This window comes from Epinephelus fuscoguttatus, linkage group LG7 (assembly GCF_011397635.1).
Source record: "Epinephelus fuscoguttatus linkage group LG7, E.fuscoguttatus.final_Chr_v1".
NCBI classification, from domain to species: domain Eukaryota; kingdom Metazoa; phylum Chordata; class Actinopteri; order Perciformes; family Serranidae; genus Epinephelus; species Epinephelus fuscoguttatus.
Window position 1 is genome coordinate 30,186,526 of NC_064758.1, and position 21,840 is coordinate 30,208,365.

Genomic DNA, 21,840 nt, shown 5'->3' on the forward strand with positions numbered 1-21,840 from the left:
GTCTTTTTAATGCCAGATTCCATCTTTTTGTTACCATCCCAGAATAAACAGATGGACACCTGACAATGGTTTTAAGGCAGACTTGCAAAGTTGTTAATCTATCCTTTAAAAGCGAATGTTTTGTTCCTATACTTGCAGTGCTGCAGTACTCTGCTTGGTTAATCATCTGTTTTGTAGTACTTTTGTTAGGGATGTCCCAATCTAATCTCAAAGATCAGTATCGGGGCCCAATCAAGGCCCATCACACCAATCTGGGCCGGCTATATTGAACTATATAGAGCTTGATCTTAGGCTTTGTTAACGTCAGCTGTCACGCAGGTGTTTTAAAACAGCAATGTGGAGTGCAGCCGTCACTCAGAAATGACACAGAAAGAGGTGGAGAGCTGGAGACAACCACAGTCACCACGCTACTTGCAAGGAAAAAAAACGATAAGAGTGATTGAGCCTATTAATGAAACCAGCACAAAACACTGATGACAAAATTAAACACTTAATGAGATACAGTTCATTCAGGTAACTCACAGGCTGCACAGAAGCAACAAACACTGAAGGATACTCTCTTAAAGTGGGAGTGAAATTCCCTTGAAGCAGCGACAAGGGATTAAAAAAAACTTGATTGGGACATCCCTAACTTATGTAGTTTGACATTGAATGGTATTGGTAATGGGTTTATGAAAAGCTCTGCCCTCCTTTCTTGAAGCACAGTGTTTCGTTCTGTGTGTGTGTGTGTGTGTGGTGTGTGGTGTGTGTGTTGGGAGATATTGGTTTGTAATAACCTCACTGCCCTTTTACCACAAGTTCTGATTTTTAACCACCTTACCACCAGACTTCAGTTAGTTCAGTCTGCCACCAGAGGTCACTGTCAGATCAGCTAACCCGCTGTGAGCAGCTCTGGGCTTGGTTCATGTGGAGGTTGTGTTTGCATTGTGAGCTCATGTTTGTTGAAGACTAAACTGGTCTTTGGGTTAATGAAATAAGCCGTGCCAAGGACTCAGTATCAGTGTGTTACACATGGAGTGATGGTTGGCTCTCAGTCTAGCAGTGAGCAGGAAGTCTAGACCAGTAGGCGTTGGTATCCAAGTTAACCGACAGCCTCAGTCTGTGAGCCTAATTTAAAGATACTCTTTTCCCTTCATCCACAAAATCAAGAGCCCTTCAGTCCTGTGTGAGTGACCTCACCTGGGATGACGGGGCAGAGCTGAGAGCCAGACATCTGTGCTCCATTAGCCCTGCTGCTGTGATAGACGACCATCAGCCTCTCTGTGGTCTGCCGCTCGCCCTTGGCAGAGATGATAACCTGTCTCGCTCCTCGCGAGCTAACAACACAGAGCCCCGTCTCTGCAAGGCAGCACAGCAATGTCATTCAGGTCATCCAAGCAGTCGCCGTGGTTACCCCCCGAAACTTGCAGCAAGCTGCCTAGAACTACGCCCTGCTTGAGTTGCCATAGTAACAGCGTGGTCGACCTTGGAGGTGTGTGACATCCTGCTGTTAGTGGAGGTCGATGGTTGCATAGCTTATCTAAATTTGAGTGTATATCAGTTTGGTTTTTTTTGGTTTGTTTTTTTTTCCGTTTCCTTTATTTTTCTCAGCAGTTTTCCCCCCTCTGTGCCCCCCACGCCTTTTCTTCCTCTTTCTCTCTCCTTCCTTCCCTGTCCCCCTCCCTGTGTCCCTGGAGAGAGTTCGTATAGACAGTCAGCTGGTCCCTCCTCCTCCTCCTCCTCCTCCTTTACCACCACCTCCTCGTCACCCCACCCTTCAGCTCATTGACAGGAAGCAGGAGGCAACCTTGCCTCGTTCTAGACGAGTGAAAGCTGAACAGCGGGTGTGTGTAATATATGTTGTGTGAATGTGGTAGAAGAGGATGTGGATGGGGTGTGTATATGTGTGACTAGCTCACCTTTTTTTTCTGTATGTGTGTGTGTGTGTGTGTGTGTGTGTGTGTGTGTGTGTGTGTGTGCTGAAAATCATTTGTGCACTGACTGCCATGTGGTGAGAGCATCTTGTGTGAGTGAGAGTCTGTAGGAGACAGAGCTCAGGGGACTGTGAATATGAGTAGAGGGCAACACAGCTGAGCTGTCTTTATCTCCGCTTGCTCTCCCTCCCTCCCTCTTTCTCCTCCTCTCTCCTCACTTGTGTTTGCATAGTAGACGAAAGCGGCGTGGACTAGAAATGTGTGTGCTCGTGGATGTTTGGAGAGGAGGGTAGCGTGTGTACCCCCTGCGTGTGTGTGTGTGTGTGTGTGTGAATGTGAAGTGTACTATGTGAGGCGCTGTGTACTTTGGAGGGCTATCAGTGGAGAGGAGTAGAACAGGGGTTCCAGCTGTGGGTACCTCAGTCAGTCAGGATGGTGCAGCGCTTCAGTCTTCGTAGACAGTACTCCAAGGTAAGCTTAAACTCACAAGCTTGTTTATTCATTAAAACCATGTGTGTGTGTTCCCGTCTCCACGCTGACGCTCCATTCATGGCCAAAGGCACAGTTGTCTCAAATCTTTGCTGCTGGCAAAAGCTTGTCTGGTTGTTTTGCATATCTTTTTCCTTCTTCCTGTCTTACAGCTATTTGGTACTGTGTCAGGAGTTTTTGTTTTGGGCTGTTTGAACAGTGTTTTGTTTAGGACGGCAGTCAAAATAGTAATGATTGACTCCTTTTTGTACACATATCAGCCAATTGACAACTGAGGGGAAAGCATTGTTTGCACAGTTCTTACATGTCAACTGTTTTATTTTATTTTTAGGCATACAGAGATTTTCTTCTGAGTTTTTATTCACTTTTAAGTTGTTGGATCCATACAGTAACTTGAGTGGTCTGTCTTTGCACTTTATCTTAACTCTTGTTAAACAGTAACTTGTGCAACATTCAGAGCGGCAGATCGGTCGGAGCTCTTTCCAGGGGATGTAATTATTGGTAAACACTAAGGTTGATTATTGCTGATTGGGGAGCATTTATGATTCATTATCAAAAGGCTAGATTACTGTGCTCTAAAACCGTCCGTGAGCTTGATATATCTATCCCCAGGTGGTAGTGTTGAAGAGAGTAGAGGGGCTGTATTAAAACTCAGCATTAGGTCTGTTAAAAGCCCGCTGTTCTGCAGCTGGTGCTCAGCCTGTGGGATTAATTACAATTAGCTGCTGATTAATTGATTGACTGACTACACCCTCCCTGCTCATCTGTAACTCCGTGTAATGGTGCTGTTGGATGTTTATAAGCCTGGAAGCATCAACACGCACGTGCACGAACACGCACTTGGGCAAACAGAAACACACTCTCACTTTCAGACTGGAAGGCCTGAGCCCAGACTGATGGACTAATTTAGTCTCTCCTCTTTTCTCAGAGGGACGGAGAGATAAAACAGGAGTGAAAACAGATAGAGGAAGCGAAGGGCTGCAAGGTGCAAAACGTTTAGTGTCAGGATGGAAAACTTGTTTTAGGCGGGAGATGGAGAAAGAACCAGGGAGGAGGCTCTAGTGGGAAATGAGCTACTGAATTGAGATGAAACAGAAGCTGAGCCTTGAGGCTAGTCCTGTTACGCCACAGAATTTTTGTGTAAGAGAGAGACTGGGGCTGTGTTTGTCTTTGGAGAACATAACCTCCTTCAGGGCCCGTCTGCAAAAGTTCACTGACCTTGTGTAGATGACCCTGTGTCTTTCCCCCAGGCCACATCTCCACATGTCCACCTGTCTTCCTGCTCATCCTTTGTCTCCCTTTGTCTATCGCAATAGTTTGGTTTCTATGTCAGAGATAGCAGCCAATGTTCTCCTGCTGTAATCCCTGACCATCCCAAAACAAAATGCCTCATATTTAAACAATTCAGAGGAGTAACATCCAGTCGATGGTGAATCATGCAGACTAAAACGTAAAATACTCTCAGCACTGTGGTTTGATATTACCTTATGCGGTGCAACACAGTTTCACATTTTAACATGTCAGAGTTTCGTTATCCTTTTTTAAGCCGCAGTTACATAGTTCTAACTTCTTAACATTAACTCATTTCATTGAGTGACATAGATTTAAGACACAGATAAAAATCTAAGAAACAGGTTATTCTGCACAGAATGTGAAGAGACAAAATACTGAATCATGTGAAGAGTGTCTGGGGATTTGTATCCTTAAGAGCCCAAAGTTATTTTTATCGTGTTATTCCCGTAATGTACTGGGGTTAAATCAAATCAAGGCAAATATATCATGTATGGGTTTTGTGCCATTAATCAGGCTAGCCCTTAGGGAATTTAGAAGTTTAAATATACCAGTGTTTAAAGATTGGTTAGATTTATTTGTTCAAGCAGTGTCGTATGTGTTTACGTTATTAAAAAGAACCAAGAAAAATGTTATATTACATCTTAATGTAACAAATTTAATGTAATTAATCCGCACAGTAAGCTTCATATGTTTGTGATGGCCCTTGGATTGAATCACTGACTGTATGTAAAGATGAACAGCATGACCGCTCCCCAAAAGTGAAGCCAAAACATTTTGATCGTCCCCTGTTGGCTGGCTGCAGTATAGGTCATAAGCCCCGCCCCCTCCATTTTAGCAAATGGGACGTGGGCCAAACAAAAACAATTCACAAGTTTTTTCTCAAAGATGGTTTCTGTTCTGATAGCTAGTTTTGATATATGTTAGTTTTCCTTAGTCTGATAAGTATGCTTTTCAATTATTTATTTGATGTCAGCAAAGGGGCGTGTGATGTTATGATGTGTTATGACAACTTGCAGTGTGTGTCGGTCGGTGTGCTCATGATAATCCCCAAGCTGGATACCACGCCACCACTTCCTTATCACTGCTGCACAGACTCTGGCTCCAAATGACATCATAAGTGCAAGATGGCAGCACTCGTTTCCAGGATATTTTGGCTTCATTTTTGTATAGTGGGAGGAAGTGGAGACGCTAGGAGAATCACCAGAGTAACCTTTAAGTAACAATACAGTATTATTGCGATTTTCAGTATGTTGCGATACGCTGAGTATTGCGATAAAATATGTTGCAATGAAAAGGTCTGTAGGTTTGTTGAAGAAATTTTAAGGTAGATTAAATAACCTCATTGCATTAACAGGGCCTCAAACTCCACATTAAAAAAAAAGGATTTGAGAGCTTTAATACAAAGAGGTTTTTTTTCCATCTCCTACAGTTTCCAACTGTTTGTGGGATTTGTTTTTGTATTGTCAGATTTAAATCATGTACTTATAATACACTTAATGGCTTCCATTAATAGGATTTGTAACAGGCAGAATTATCGCCTGCATTTTTTGACAACACAGACTGGATGTGGTCCACTTTTTTAATTCCACCGGTGCTGTCCTGTAATAGAGCAGTAAGGAGAAGTGTCAGTGGGAGGTGCCGAGCATCACCTGGTCCCCTGAGGCTTGTTCTGTCCCTGCTAGTTTAACATCCTCATCATTGCTCTCTCATCGTCTCTCGCCTCCCCAGGCTACCGGCTGTGTGTTGATGAAAGCGTTTCTGCCCTTTGCAGCAGGACACCGCTGCTCGTCCTGAAACTAAGTTAGTGACATTGAGTCATTTGAAAAGCTGCAGAAGACGAACACAGGGGTATTGTTAGGTCACATTCACGTCTACACAGCCAGGCCTGCAGATGCATATGATAACTATCAAGTCCTATCAAAGCACTGCCACAGCAGATTGCCCTCTGGTTACAATAAACACAGCCACAGAAGCACGCAGTCAAACCTGTGTATAATCAAACAACTGAGTTTCGATTGACTTTCAGCAGAGAGAGAGAGAGAGAGAGAGAGAGAGAGAGAGAGAGAGAGAGAGAGAGACAGCCATGGGGATGATAAAGCATGTGCTCTTAGTCCACACTGGAGGTGATGTCACCCCTCTGCTGTGTTTGCCAACTACCAGCCCGTAGCAAATTGTTTTTCAGGCACCGTGCGTGTGTGAGTTGCTGTTGTCAGTGCTCCAACATAACTCTCTGTGGTTCAGAGTTGTTGACATTATCTGTGAGACCTTATTATGGTATTACAGTCCAATGAGGAAGCAGCGTAAAGCCCCTAATGGTTTTGGCAGATCTGTGGCTTGTAGTTTTTTTACTGCCTTTTGGAGAAAGACCCCAAAAATGTTCTTTTTCAAATGTGTTAATCTCCCCTCTCTGCTGTGTAATCATTCCTCCTCTCCTGTCCTTGCTGTCTTATTCACCCTTTAGTCATTTTCCCTCCCTGTCTTCTCTCACCAGTCTCCCATCACTCATCTCAGACAAACAAAATACTCCTTTCTTTCGTTCATCTTTTTTATGACAAGTGTAAATATTGTCTGGCCTACTTTTCTCTTGTCCACTAGATTAGCTGTGGTGTATTTGTCTGTTAGACATTGTATTCTATAGTGTGGGTGTACAGTATGTGTGGGAAGGAGACAGTCATTGATCAGGAGAACAAACACCATTATCGACTGTGAATTAAACACAATGGATCTCCTGTTCTGGCTTTTTAGCCTCTCCTGTTCTCTGCTCTATCCTTACATTACTTGGACCATGGCTTTTCTGCCAAAAGCTCAGGTGTCCTCTTACACTGTTTTTATTTGTATATTATACACGCATTGGCCACTTTATAAGGTACACCTTGCTAGTACTTAGAACTGCCTTAATTCTTGGTGGCATAGATTTAACAAGGTACTGGAAACATTCCTCAGAGATTCTGATCCATATTGACATGACAGCATCACGCAGTTGCTGCTGATTTGTCGGCTGCACATCCATGATGTGAATCTCCCATTCCACCACATCCCAAAGGTGCTCTATTGGACTGAGATCTGGTGACTGTGGAGGCCATTGGAGTACAGTGAACTCATTGTCATGTTCAAGAAACCAGTTTGAGATGATCTGAGCTTTGTGACATGGTGCGTTATCCTGCTGGAAGTAGCCATCAGAGGATGGGTACACTGTGGTCATAAAGGGATGGACACGGTCAGCAACAACACTCAGGTAGGCTGTGGTGTTTAAACCATGCTCAGTTGGTACTAAGGGGCCCAAAGTGTGCCAAGAAAATATCCCCCACACCATTACACCACCACCAGCAGCCTGAACCGTTGATACAAGGCAGGATGGATCCATGCTTTCATGTTTATGCCAAATTCTGACCCTGCCATCTGAATGTGGCAGCAGAAATCCAGACTCATCAGACCAGGCAACATTTTTCCAATCTTCTATTGTCCAGTTTTGGCGAGCCTGTGTGAACTGTAGCCTCAGTTTCCTGTTGTTAGCTCACAGGAGTGGCACCTGGTGTGGTCTTCTGCTGCTGTAGCCCATCTGCTTCAAGGTTGGACGTGTTGTTGGTGCAGAGATGGTCTTCTGCAGACCTTGGTTGTAACGAGTGCTTATTTGAGTTGCTGTTGCCTTTCTATCATCTTGAACCAGTCTGGCCATTCTCCTCTGACATCTGGCATCAAATGCTCACTGGATATTTTCTCTTTTTGGGACCATCCTCTGTAAACCCTAGAGATGGTTGTGTGTAAAAATCCCAGTAGATCAGTAGTTTCTGAAATACTCAGACCAGCCCGTCTGGCACCAACAACTATGCCACATTCGAAGTCACTTAAATCACCTTTCTTCTTCATTCTGATGCTCAGTTTGAACTTCAGCAGGTCGTCTTGACCATGTCTACATGCCTAAATGCATTGAGTTGCTGCCATAATCTCAGTGTTGACCAAAATAATCGTGATTATGATTTTTGCCATAATCGAGCAGCCGTAGTGTTGGAACACTTTTGAAACTCCTTGTCATAATTTCAACAAGTCTTCAAAAGCGTTATGAAGCATGGGATTTTTATACTCATCAAACCAGTCAGCTCTATGCTCTATGAAGTATGTGCATTTGTTCTACACTTATTTATTTAAACTCTTCCTGAATTTGTCACCCATCTGTTCATATTTGTGAGAGCACAAGCAGCTTTGTCCAGATCTGTGATCAAACAGGAACAAATATGTCAGTCTGCTACACTGCTTGTTATTGTTATCTATTACTGTGTTTCTTTTTCCTATCTTCCTTACCTTCTCACATTTTCCTGACCTCATGGTTCGGACTGTCTTTCTTTAGCTCTCACTCTCTCCCCCTCTCATCTGTGTCCAGTGCTCACACAGTGGAGCCGGTTGCCCATCTCCATGGTAACAGGGTGATGTTCAGAGAGGGCAGTAGCGGCTTTACCCAGCTGAATCATGAATGTATTATTAAGAACTGGATACGGCACTGCTGCTCGGCATTGCGTATAATTTTCCCCAGTGGCCACATGCGGTACTGCAATGAAAAAAATTCCCAGTGGTCCAAAGAGTATTTTCCTCGTAGATCACCAGAGATGTCTGTACAACTGTTGACCGAACACATCCAGCTATAAGCATGGTCAGTTATTACTCTTTGTTTTACATATTTTTAAGCCACTGGGTTTAATTTATGAAAAAATTTTCCAAAGCAGCAGTGGCTACATATGTTCATGTTGTGAACCAGAATACTTGTAAGGTTATTTCAAATGCTGCATGGATGTGCAAAAATGAAAGGGAAAACTGAATAAGTGACCCAAAGATGAGCCTTATTTTTCACACATTAAAATATTTTGTCATTTTATGTCACATATATTGGTCATTTGCTAGCTTTTGTTCTCAAACTTAATTGCTCCTTATTGATATTTTAGCCATGTAATGGCTGGGTTCACTGATATGACACCATAGGTGATTTTTCATAACTACCCTCGTTACAGTTTTCTTTAGAGCACTTTCATAAGGTCATTTTACTTACATATGATAGTTTATGTGATCGGTATTTGTTAGCAGTATCTCATCCTTTGAGATCCAGGATATGATTAAACAACTGCACTTTTTCAGTGGGACGCATAAGACAGGAAGTAACATGAAAGCTAGAAACTTTTTTTTTTGGCGGCATCACTATCTGATCTGTACCAAAAACCTGATTTATTCAGGTCCTATCCCTTGACCAATGGGCTATCCTGACCCTAACCATTCGAGGGCAATGCCTACTCTAACCATCTTGCTACTTGCTGGGCAGTGACAGGTCAGTAAATCTCATTGGACTGAATAGCCGCCACCTTTGTATCCACTATCCAGTTCTACATATTACATTTGTGAGCTGAATGCTCACAGGTTCAGAGTCTGTTCTTGCAGCTACTTCATTAGCCTGTTTGGTGGAATAACAGCCTCTTAGACTAAAATTAGACTCCTGTGCAATTCACCAAATGTCCCAATATTGTCTTACATACTGTTTGTTCTAAACCTTGCAATAAAACTTTCTCTTTCGTCAAGTATTTTAAATACCAGAGCTGCACAAGAGACGTGTTGGTATGACACCCTATCGCTTAGATCTCAGTGCTATAGAGATGCTGCTGTTTCCTCTTCCTGTTCTGATGCATACTTAAATGAAGTCCTCTGAATGACGTACAAAGAGAGTTGTGTATTGCGGCAGTGTCAGTAAAGGAAAGTGTGTGCGTGACAGTTACGAGACCTCAGTGGAACTCCTGTCTTACACTTTAAAGGGACTGAGCAAAACAAAGTAAACAGATGCACTGTAGATGTTGTGTTATATCATGTAAAATGAGGGGAGTAGCCTTGAATTAGATGCACAGCTTTTGTGTGTGCAGGCGTGCATGTGTATGCATCGTGTGTGTGTGTGTCTTTGTGTGTGTTTGAACTCTCCACCCAACTGTTTGTGCTCCCTTTGAAGCGTGGCCCCAGCCTGTTTAATTAGGTTGTTGAATATTCATATGTGATTATACATATAGGCCAACGCCCTTATGTGGTGCTGGCTGCTATTAGCATTCAAAACAGTGTTAACACATTTTGACTACACACACACACACACACACACTTATACTAACACACATTATGGCTTCACTGTTGATGCATGACAGGCTAATTTGTGTGTGAAACCGTCAATGTTGGTCTGACGGTGTGAAAGGAAGGACTAAGAAAAGGGCTCAAAGAGAGATGGGGTGGGGTAATGTTTGAAAGATAAATGTAGGTGTGTGTGTGTGTGTGTGTGTGTGTGTGTGTGTGTGTGTGTGTGTGTGTGTGTGAGTGAGTGAGGGTGTTGCTCAGCAGGATGGATGGAATCATGAGGAATGAGAGAGGAAGATATAGCTGTAATGTAGTTTGAAGCCATCCTTCCCTCTCAGCCAGTTTTATAGGTTCCCAATCTGGGTCTGAATGAGGAAGGAGTCTGCTGCAGCTCTCTGCCTGCTTCTCTGCTGCTATTAATAGACAGATGTCTGAACTAGAACTGGTCAAGTTCACTTTTCAAGGGCATTGAATGTAATGATATATTTTGAGAGAGGAAGCAGTCAAAGGTTTCTTCGTCTTCTTTAGTAGCTAATATTCCACCCCCTTGAGAAGTAGATTTTCAAGGTCTTTGCTTTTTTCTAGATGAATGACATCCATGTGGTCATGTTTATCAAAAGATAACATCAGATGATTGGCTTTTTCAGGAAATAACTTTGACTGGGTGTTGTAATACATATTGCACTTGCATCCTGAATGATTTTTTTTGTTTTTTTGGTGTTTATGAGGTCATGTTCATTTATGTGAACATGTCAGCGGTGAGTCACTATGGGTCATTCTTTGTGTATTTATTTTTGGCCTGCAGCTGGTCCTTCCTCTTTTGGCTGGTGTGTGTTTGTGCGCATGAAAGAGGACATTAGTGTGGGCATGCACGTGCATCTATGCTGTTTTCTCAGCCGTTCCAGGATTGCAACATACTCGGTCAGTCAGTCACGAAAAGGATGTTCTGGTCAACTTTGATCCACATCTCTGTTCCTCAGACACTTGTCCTCTGGTCGGGGTAATTTTTCTGTGGTCAACAGCATTTGCTTTGACTGAGGCAACTGTCAGTATAGGTTATGAAAATTACCTACCTGGCTAGTGTTGTCAAAATACACCACTGTGCACCTTTATGAAAAATAATGTTTGTTTTTCTTGTCTTTACTCGAAGAGGTCAGGAAATTGTTTTCAAAGGGAAATTGCTCATTCTGAGGGGAGAGAGAGAGAGAGAGAGAGAGAGAGAGAGAGAGAGAGAGAGAGAGAGAGAGAGAGAGAGAGAGAGAGAGAGAGAGAGAGAGAGAGAGAGAGAGAGAGAGAGAGAGAGAGAGAACAGTCAGACAGACTCAGCAAGGGCACGCTCCGCATCCCTGCCACTCCCTGCTCAGTCTATATTATTTGTGTGATTCTGATGAATTATGGATGAGGCTATAGATCGCTGAGCTCAGCTCTGCTCCACTGACCCACTTAGAACACACATGCAAACACACACACACAATTCAAATCTGATGAAAACCTCTGGGGAAATATCATCATATTTTGTCTCCACTAATAGCCAGGGCCGTTCCTCTTGTTCTCGTGTGTGTCAGCCAGTAGGAATCCTAGGAATCTTTCTTTTTTTGCATCGCATCAGAAAGGCTCACTGAAAATGACTGTCTAGACCACTCAAACCAGATTGCTGCTAATTGAAAATGTTGCTTCCAAAATGATATTGCATCACCAACAGGCTTATTCTGTACACTGACAGTGACGCACATCTTGACTTTTTCTACTCTCTTCTCATGATCTCCTGTCTTGAAATATTATATAACCACAGGGGCTACACCATGTGCCGCCCTCACTCTCGCCCTGTCTTCTGCTCATCTCCCTGACATATCCTCCCTTCCTCCCTGTTCTCAGTACCTGTGTGCCCTGATGTTGCTGCCACATCAGGTCTGGATTATGTTACATAAGGAGCTGCATGTCTTTCAGTAGGAGAAGAGATAATGTGAAGAATGCAATAACAAGAAAGGTTATTGTCAGGAAACCTGTCAGGAAATGTGCAGTCAAAGAAAGGCCAATAACACAGTCAGTTTTCCATACAGCAGATGAGATGACACATATTGTGCAGCATAGTTTGTGCTCTAGCTCCCCCTCGTGGATCGACGCTGTAGCTGGTCGGTTGTGGTATTCATTTTTTCAACACTTAGTTTTTCTGTTTTAATGGTAGAATAATCCATATTCATCCCTGGAATAGTATTTTACTAAACCTTGTACAAGGGAATATCTTACGGACTGTTACATTTCTTTTTGTCACATTGAGATAGATGTGTTTAGCTGCGACATGGTGCATCAGACATGAATGGAGAATGGAGTCTTGACTGTTGATTGTAAGCTCAGTTTTTGGAAGTTACCCTCATTACACGAGACAGTCCATTACACTGTTAGATAATCTGAATGGGCAATGAGAGAATGCCCTCTAAGTTTTTCATTGGGTAATAGCTGTCAGCGCTGATGAGAGCTTCCTATTAGCGAAATGACAATCTTCATTATCTGTCCCCCTGTTATGAAATCCACTGCTTCCTATTGGCCTAATTCACACAGTGAAGTCCTGCTAAAACTTCCCAAACAGCACTCAGGCCCTAGACCATCAAATAAATCTGTTTCAAAGTGGGTAGCAAGGTCAACGTGGGGCCACAGTTAGTGGAGTTTGGTTGGAGGGAACAAGAAAACTGAGAAGGGGCCAGACCAAATAATTTTCCAGGGCCCAGATAGCAGGGACTGTTTGTTCTAGATTCTTCATCTTCTTGCTTATGAATAGGCTGGCAGTGTGTTTGGTTCTGCATACTGCCCCATGGTGCTCTGGGTATTGTACGGCATCCAGACAGACAAACTCGCACATTTTGGGCCAGTGCCCTCTCTGTTTCCACATTGCATAACCAGGATGGGCTGAGTATACACAGAAGCAGCTCCGACAAACACCAACCATCACCAGTGGACAAACGCTGTCCCTGCCAACTGCTTTGCTGTACATACACACTTTGTCTCACTGTGTACCCACACAGTCTCTTACACATATCACACCTTCATCTGCACACTCATACACATACTGAAAAAAGCAAAACACTGGAGCTTATAACACAACCAGTGCTATTGTTAACATAAGCATAATGAAATAAACAAACAATAATTTCAGTAATGGTGACACAATGTGTATTCAGCGGGACACAAATAACTTCTAACTTACCCCAGCCCTGTCTTTGGCATATCTGCTGGAATTTCTTGTAACTTATTGGCCAATTCTTACGCCAACTCAGATACAGCTGCAAAATACTGATGTTGGCCTATATACTGCAGGCAAATTGGAATGTCGTGTGCATGTATTTTTTTGTGGAATCTCCCTACACGTTCAAAATGCAAAAGCAATTACTTTAACAGATGGGCTTCATTCAGTGTCAAAGGTTCAAGCATTATTGTACCTTACAGGGCTAACCCAAATGCTTTGTATCTTCAGAGCTACAATCACTGCCATGATAATCCACGTCTGAATCATTATGCAAATGCTCTCATTATTTGTCTGCATTACCCTGAAAATCCCAAATAGCCCATAAATTAAGGAAATAAATAAATAATCCAATGTTTTCCATTATACATCAGCATCAGTTATTATTAGTTATTAGTTGTGACTCACTTCCATCTAATGTCAGTCACCAGCCGTACAGCACTACTGAAACTGGCGGTGCGTTCCGAATCTTACACTTGGTCTTTTTACTTTCAGTAGCAGCTGCCCTTAAAAAGTACGTAGTGTTACATGCAGTATGGACATAATCAGGACATACTGCTGTCTCATAACACTACACCCTGAACTTTGACCCTCTTGCTTTTACATCAGTTACCTTGAACATAAACAAGTGCCACTCACTGAGCTCGCCAGGGACGGAGATCAGCCCTTAAACAATCAATACTCCTATTATTACTATTTGACTGGTCATCAGTTACTTGCGCTGTCATCCGTAATTGCAGCCTCTCACAGCTGTCAATCAGCTGTCATCTGTTTGCGCCTTAGTGGGTGAAGTGTATCGTCCACTGTGCAAAGGATTGTGGGTTAGAATAGACAGAAAAGCATGCTGGCTTACATACTGCAAAATGCAACTGGTTGTAGTAGAACATCCTGGTATTTTTTGCATACTGTATTTGACATACGATGTATTGGGACATACTATATAGTATGGTTGTATGGGTATTGGAACGTACAGTGGGACAGTTTGACCACATGACAGACCTATGTGTGCGCTAGCAAGATGTTGAAAAGTCAAGCACCTGGAATAGTTTCAAAATTAACGAAGATGACTCCCAAAAAGTCAAGTGCTAGATGCCCGATATGCCAAAGGAAACTGGCAAATTACAAATCCACAACGAGCTTGGCAAATTACATGAAAACTGTAAGTGACAGCCTCAAACATACTAATACTATTGGCACAGACACATTTCTCTGTCATAGAACTGATGCTGCTCTCTGTTATCTGTGTCCAGGCGGGGAATGAGGCTGAGAACACTAAATTGTTTGGGTTCCTGTTGTTATTGACGTTTGTTTGTTTTCCTTCCTCCCTGGCTCTTGTAGATGCCAGTACTGGAGTTGGCTGCTAAGATGTTTCACGCTCTCTGACCTCACTAGTCATAATGGCCCCTGTGTATAAAGTGCCTAGTGGTTTATGTAACTGCTAATAGGGCCATTGATTATACTGGAGCTTAGACTAGGGAGGACTGGACAGCCAGGGTTGGACAGGGCTTCTTTTTTTTTATGGGGGAGGTATTGTTCTGCAAAGCCGGAGCCCCGAGTCATGGTTGTCTCCTCTCTCAGGCTTGAATTACCCCCAGTCCGTGCAGACAAAGCTCTCGCTCTTCTGCCTTTACGTAACCTCTCACACCCCCAAACCATGCCACACCATAACTCGTCACAATTTACGATCACGTGGAGGGGACTGTGGCGTTGGCACAATAACACAATAGTTTGATTAATTCTTCACATAGATGCATAATTATTGGGAAGATAAATCCTTGGAAAGCCTTAACATCATGTAGTCTCTATTGCAGTAACTCCCGAAGTGAATAAAAGTTTCATATTTTACTCTCTATATGGATCTCTGTTTATCATGCTTACTCAATTTACCCTCCCTTCAATCCCAGTTCAGTTACATCAGAGCCAGTCTCTTCCCTTTGTCTTCTGGACTCTTCAGAACTTTTTGGCAGTGCAGTGCCCGCTTGGCCTCAGTTCAGCACCAGGCTCTGTCCTCCGAATGACAATGAGTATTATGTATTATGAGAATCCTGTTGCGTCCGCTGGCTGAGGAAACATCTCCACACAAGTTGTTCTGTATGTCCTCATGTGTGAGCTCATCAGTCAGAGCATTGTCCATTCAAAATGTACAGTACCTCTGTTTCCAAACCGGAAAAAGACTGCGCTTTAGGCCTCAGATTTTTGATAAGTATGGCTGTTGTAGTTTGATACAAAACACCTTGTGTCAAAGCAGTCATATTTTAATATTATATTGGTGGCTAGCGATGAAAAAAACATTAAAAAGCAGAATTTAATGACTCACATGTCACTCACATTAGCATCCTTGACAAGGGCCAAGGGTTCTCTAAAATATATAATTATTGTGTCTTAATTTCAAACTGTCTGTTTTCATAAAATACATGATTTTAAACAGTAATATCAGTATATGTCCTTTTTGCATGTAGCCCAGCTCACTTATGAAACACACAGACGTAGACGCACATTAGTTTAGATCTGTCGGTCTTAATTAATCTCAGTTCTTAGTTTGTTTTTGCAGCATAAAATAATGTCACATCTAACGTAATATCTTTTTAAAATTCCAAAACAAGAAGATAGATAGAAGCTATCCATTTAGCAGCACATAAATGTAGCACATGCACCGACACACTCGCTCAACGTATCATTCCTGTGGTCACATGTGCACAAATTCATACCTTTATTTTTTAAATATATGATAAATAGTCAGTAAAGAACTGTCAACTCTTAAATTAATCACCAACTAATTTGATTTATTTGAGTATCTTTGGCTTCTGGACTAAACAGGGCATTTGAGGACATCATAATAGGCTATGGAAAAACAATGATTTCAGACATTTTACAGACCAAACAACGAATTGGGTAATCGAGAAAATAGTCCACATTGAAAATAATTATTAGTTGGAGCTCTAATTTCTAATTAAGTGAATAAAATACATAAAAGGTGCCAAACAGCCATTAGCCTTCAAAGTTTAATGTATCTGTATGACATCTTTTGAATGTGAAACTGTGTATCTGTGCTTTGGACTGTTGTTTTGCATGAATATCAAATGTATTGTGGGTTCCCATTCATCGCAATAGGAGCCGGTAAACTATCAGTCACATGATACTGAAGTAGCCTAAGGTCCTACTGCCGGGCGTGTCATATAACTAGATAAGCATGCCTGCTCTGGGTTGGCCACATACATCACCAGTTCAGCAGGTCGTGTCCCCTTAACACATGCGGAATATACACGTGTGTGTGTGTGTGTGTGTGTGTGTGTGTGTGTGTGTGTGTGTGTGTGTGTGTGACAGAGAAAGAGATATTGTAATGTGATGTATTCGTCAAATTGGGTTATTGTTTTTTCTGCAAGGCACATCTGTCTCAAACCCATTAAATGAGACGCCACAAAAAGATCTCAGCAGCATTTTTTGTACTGAAGCCATTTGCACAAACATCCTCACACACTCACTCAAAAATTCAGCTATTGTACATGCTCTGAATTAATTTAATTTGACAGCACAGTTCTAATTCACGTGTTCTGAAAAATAGGATACGACCATCAGATCCCAGATGTGTCTCTATAGAAAATGTCTCCATTTAATGCTGCTGTTTAGTGAAGAACAGAACAGAAAACATGATGTCTAATGAATTAGCCTGTATGTGCAGTCTTTGGGCAGTCAGTAATAAGATGCCTAATTACTCCAAATCTCACCCTGCAAATTGGACCACTGTGTCCGAGAAATCACATTTGAGTTGAAAATGTAATTTAATTCTATTAGCACATCGCAGAAAATCATTTTTCTATGAATTCTATTACCATCCTAGTTAATGTGTAGCGAACATTAATTTCTGCCTATGTAAATAAAACATAAGGCCACTTAAGGTCACAGCTGTCCACTAATTTTGACCAGCTAAATAAGGTAAAACAGCCCTTGAGGTAAAAATCTCCATTTTCTTTTTCTGTTTTCGAGCATCAGTCAGTTGTCAGGGCATGAGTCTACTCCCCCCTCTGTGCATTGCAGAGACACACTGCTATTTGGAGTATGTTATTAGGGCATGCTACCAGAGATTGTGTAAAGATGTCCTGAGTCACCCTGAAAGCTTGAGTATTCCTGGACTGACAGGAGCTGCTGGGGGCCACATAACCTCCATATGAGACTGAAGAGCCTGGACAGAAATGACACTGAGAGCTAGGCAAGGAATGCTTGTAATGCATTCATGTCTGAAAAGAACCTGTTAGGGGAAACACACGCTGGATCTTCCCACTAACTGACTAATGATTTTCAGTAAAGCCGTCTGTAAGAAAAATACTTTTAGATTTTAGTAGTCCCTGTACCACCAGCTGTTCTTATATTTAAACTTAGCCTTGTTATAACACACTATAGACTGTGTGAGAAGATGGACGACACATCTCCACTTCTTCACACTGATGCAGCACCACTGGGACTCAATTGAAATACAGTGATTGACACACACAGCCATTAAACATGCCGTCACACCCCCTTTTTATAGCATTGAATAATTAATCAGAGCCAAACTCATGAGAAAAAAAAAGACTTGAACAAACACCAGTGCGATGAGAACTGCCTAAAATGACAGAAACCAACTTTGGTAAAGAAACTAAAATTACTTGACGTGTACTTTAAGTTTTTACCTTGGTCATGTCGAATTCGCTAACATGGGAGGAGGTGGGTTTTATGACCTATACTGCAGCCAGCCACCAGGGGGCGATCGGGATGTTTTGGCTTCACTCTGGGGAGCTTTCATATCATTCATTTGTACAGTCTATGTAACATACATGTTTACAAAGTGGGTATTTACCCATCACTAAATTTAAGCAGTTACTGAATATATATATAGCTACTGACTGACAGCTCTTACTAGCGAAATGAACTAGCTTATGAAGCTAACTGACAGAACTACAGCTAACGTTTAGACTGAACAGTAAAGAGATAATGTGGTTGGCATATCTGACATATTAGAAACAAATAGATCCTCACACCAAGTAGCTCCTGTTAGAAGGATTTTAATGGTGTGTAATGTTTTGAGCACCAAGCTCTTCCTCAAACTTCTGATAAATAAAAACCCTTAAATACCCATAATGCATGTGCAAGCCACATGACATACTATAACACACCTGTTGCAAGTAGTCATCATCAAATAATAGGAACAAAATAAGTTTTATATAGCCTGTATATATATGTATATATAAGAAAGGTACAAAAGGTGCATAAAGAAGAGCATGGTATGGAGTAACAGTATACAGATCATGCATCCCCCATAGATTATTCCATGAAGGCTTCAGGCTAAATAGCTGTCATATAGTATATACTAAAGGTACTATATCACAAACACATGTGACACACCACAAATGTTGCAAATTATCATTCAAAATGTAGTAAGGAAGGAAATACCTTTTAACTTTGAGCGTAGACACAAATGTATAAATCCAGGCTAAGATACATTTAAAAAAACGTACAGCATGCATACAGAGGACGTTAACAGTATATACTTGTGACTCATGACTTATCTGATCTGGTACTTGATTTAAATTTTGTTTAATGATGATGCACACTGGGAAGACTTCAAGTTACACATTTAAAAAAAAAAATACATTATATGTCCTCTATATTATAAAAGACTATGCCAGTGGTGTAAGGTAGTTACCACTGGACCCAGTGTATGCTTTTGTGATCAAATAGAGACTTGACACTAAGCAACATCAACATACATATTACCCAACAATCATTATTGTATACACGTATAAGACAAAAGTATTAAAAAAATTAAGAAATTTAATTTAATACAATAGTTTATTCTTGTTTTTTTCTAGTTGTAGAATACTGACTATCTTACAAAAAAGAAAAGAAAAGAAAATCATGATAGAGATGAGTTTGCATTTTTAGGGCATATAGCTTATAGCAAATGGCACCATTTCTTTTTTTTTTTTTTTTTTTTAAAGATTTGCTTTCGGGCATTTTTAGCCTTTATTTGATAGGACAGACAAGTGTGAAAGGGGGGGAGAGAGGGAGTGACATGCAGCAAAGGGCCACAGGCTGGAGTCGAACCCAGGCCGCTGCGGCAACAGCCTTGTACATGGGGCGCTTGCTCTACCACTAAGCCACCGACGCCCCAAATGGCACCATTTCTAATGTAATATGAGTTCTTTTCTGAACTAATTTTGATGTAGTTCACATAGTCCCCATCCATCCCACGGGCCCCAGTGCACCACCTGCACTGTCTATATTTACACCCCTGGACTATGGCAGTAACATAACATAACAAGACTAACTTAAATGACCAGATAGTGTTGGTTGGGTTAGTGTAGCTTTAATGGAATATATGTCTTTTATGAATACAAATATATATCACCACATATGCATGTATAATGAATATCTAAATAAAAAGAAGTCACTCCTACATTTATAAAAGGTTTACTGTCAAGTTTAATATAGCGTTGGGCCCCTAAAAGTATATACTGTTATATTGGGAAGTTATTTTGCAGCTTGTGATGCCACAGTTACTTCTTCTTATTCTAATTATAGTAACCCTAATGCTTTTGATTATATGGTGCTACAGATTTTTTTCTTAGATTAAGTTTTAAAGATGGTTAAAAGTATACAGTATATGTGTGAATGGAGAGAGTGATAGAAATAAAGGGAATGTAGTTTTAATGATGTGCAGCTGTAGTAAAACTGACTTTCTTTGCAATTTAGGACTGGGCTCAGACTTTTAACAACTAATGCTTCCTCATGCCCCTTTGATTCAACACTGGGGTCAAACCTACATGTCACACACTTGCACTCCCATCTGAGCAAGTTGAGTTTGCCCTTATATAAGCAGCCTTTTCCCCTAAATCCTACCCTCCCTTTCCCTTAACTCTTCCCGCTCCCTCATTAAAGCCTATATTCATGCTCTCCTCTCCCCCCTCCCTGCTGTCGGCTTCTGCACAGAAGACTTTAGTAGCCCTTGTCCTGCCTTACCCCCTACGCTCCCTGCTTTGCTTTTTCTCCCTAATTGGTTTGTACACTTGTAGAAATGGTGGCTCACAAACACAGAGATGTTATCTAGCAGAACAATGCGCCAAAGCTCATAAAATGGTGTTTGTATGAGCATTTGAATGTGAATTTGCTGTGACCAACATCAGACTGTTAACCACTGGGTTTTGATGGTGGCCTCAGTTCAAGTGGATAATTTTATTTTACTACCTGTACTAAGGAGATAAATCTACTGTGGTGACATGAACTTTTTTCTACAAACATAATTCATTTGTTTTTTATTTTGCAGTCTAGTGAAAGTGATGCTGAAACTCTAGTAGAGTGTTACCAAATCAGTGTCAAAGCACTTGTGTCGTCAGCGGATAAGTTACGCAGTGATTCAGTCATAGGCTATGGTCATGTGTGCACACATATGCACAGTTTTGAATAGCAGCTTTGTCACCATCATATGACCGTGTAATCTGTGTAATCTGGGGTTTTTTCTTGGGTACATTTTTTTTCTCCAGAGTAAACCAAAACCGTCCACTCCCTCGCATGCCTGTATCTCATGTTATACAAGGTATGTGAAAAGACACGCCACTTAAAGCCCAGTTCAGGCAGTTCAGTTTGTGTTATTGGTCAGCAGAAATGTTTGGTCTAGCGCTGTTTGTTACAGGCAGTGGAAAGTGATTCATTAAAGCGTGATCACTGAGGAAACTGATTAGCTGCGACAATCAAACTGTGTGATAATTGAAAGGCGGGAGTGGAAGATTTTTCTCCCTTTCTTTCTGCCTGAGCTAGCCACTGTTTTGGAGCTGAGCTGGCCTAGAAACTCCAACAGAAGAAAAGCCCCCTCCTCCTCCTCCTCCTCCCTTCACAAAGCTTTCTCACAACCCCTCTTTCCTTTGCTCCCTCTCTCTCGCTCCGTCTCCCTCTCAGTGACAGCTCCTGGTGGGCTCTTTTTTTCCTGCCTGCTCCCTCGCACCCCTCACATCCGTCCTCTGGGTCTCTGCCTCTCTCTTCTCCCTCTGAGGATTTTATCCCCGGCGGACTCTTTGAGCACTTAAACTTCACAGTAAACTCTTCCTTCTTTTAACCCTGCCTCAATCCAACCCCGCGAGCCTTCATCCGATTAACCGCCTCGGCTCTGTCACCCCCAAACCTGCATCAGACAGACCCTTTGCTCCAGAGGAGTCCTTGTTCTCCCACGAATGCACGCTGTCTGTGGGAGTCGTGCTTATCGGAGCGCATATATGTGCGCTCCATAGGCTCTCTGCCGGTTGCTGTGTACTGTGGAGCGTGTGTTGGCACTGAAGCGTGGTCATGGGCTTTGAGGAGTGGCTGCTCTGTGAACCAGCAGCACAACGCTCCCTAGACTTGGTGGCTATCAATAGTCATGGTTCATTGCTGGAGGGACCGAGCACTCTATGGATTCTGGATATTCAATCAAGCCAACAGTAATTCTTAAGAGGCTCTGCTTGCTTGTTGTCAAGTGGAGGCTTTGTCTGGTGGACTTTGAGTCAAGTGGACTTTGTTTGGGAGAGGTGTCCTGAGTGATGGGTGCTCTCCCAGGGCCGCGCTCTTCCCATCTCCCCCGACTGTGGTCGTCTCCCGAGGGACACACAAACAGATAGACAAGCCAAACAAAGTTCAAGTCCAAGCCGCGCGCATGCGTCTCCCCGCCATGGAAGTCATCCTCAACCTGATAACTGCTGATACCTCTCCGCTTCCTACTCCCACCACTGTGAGTCTCCACCTGTAAATAGAGTGTGTGTTCATGGTCATGTTTTGAGGTTTGACTCATTTTGATTCGAGTTTATTTCATTA

At 42.1% G+C, this 21,840-nt stretch overlaps 1 protein-coding gene across 8 annotated transcripts in view; it reads left to right on the top strand.

Annotated features, from left to right (window-relative positions):
- tmcc1a (transmembrane and coiled-coil domain family 1a) overlaps nt 1-21,840 on the top strand; it is a 51,484-nt gene that overhangs the window by 15,095 nt on the left and 14,549 nt on the right. Inside the window, exon 1 of one of the 8 annotated variants that reach the window (XM_049581524.1) lies at nt 1,859-2,384. The exons of 6 other annotated variants lie outside the window; for them this stretch is intronic. In XM_049581524.1, the coding sequence (XP_049437481.1) occupies nt 2,346-2,384 (39 nt within the window). In that variant the 5' untranslated portion in view covers nt 1,859-2,345. Of the gene's footprint in view, nt 1-1,858; nt 2,385-20,934; nt 21,758-21,840 lie in introns of those variants that run through there. One more of the 8 variants, XM_049581522.1, reaches the window with a different exon arrangement.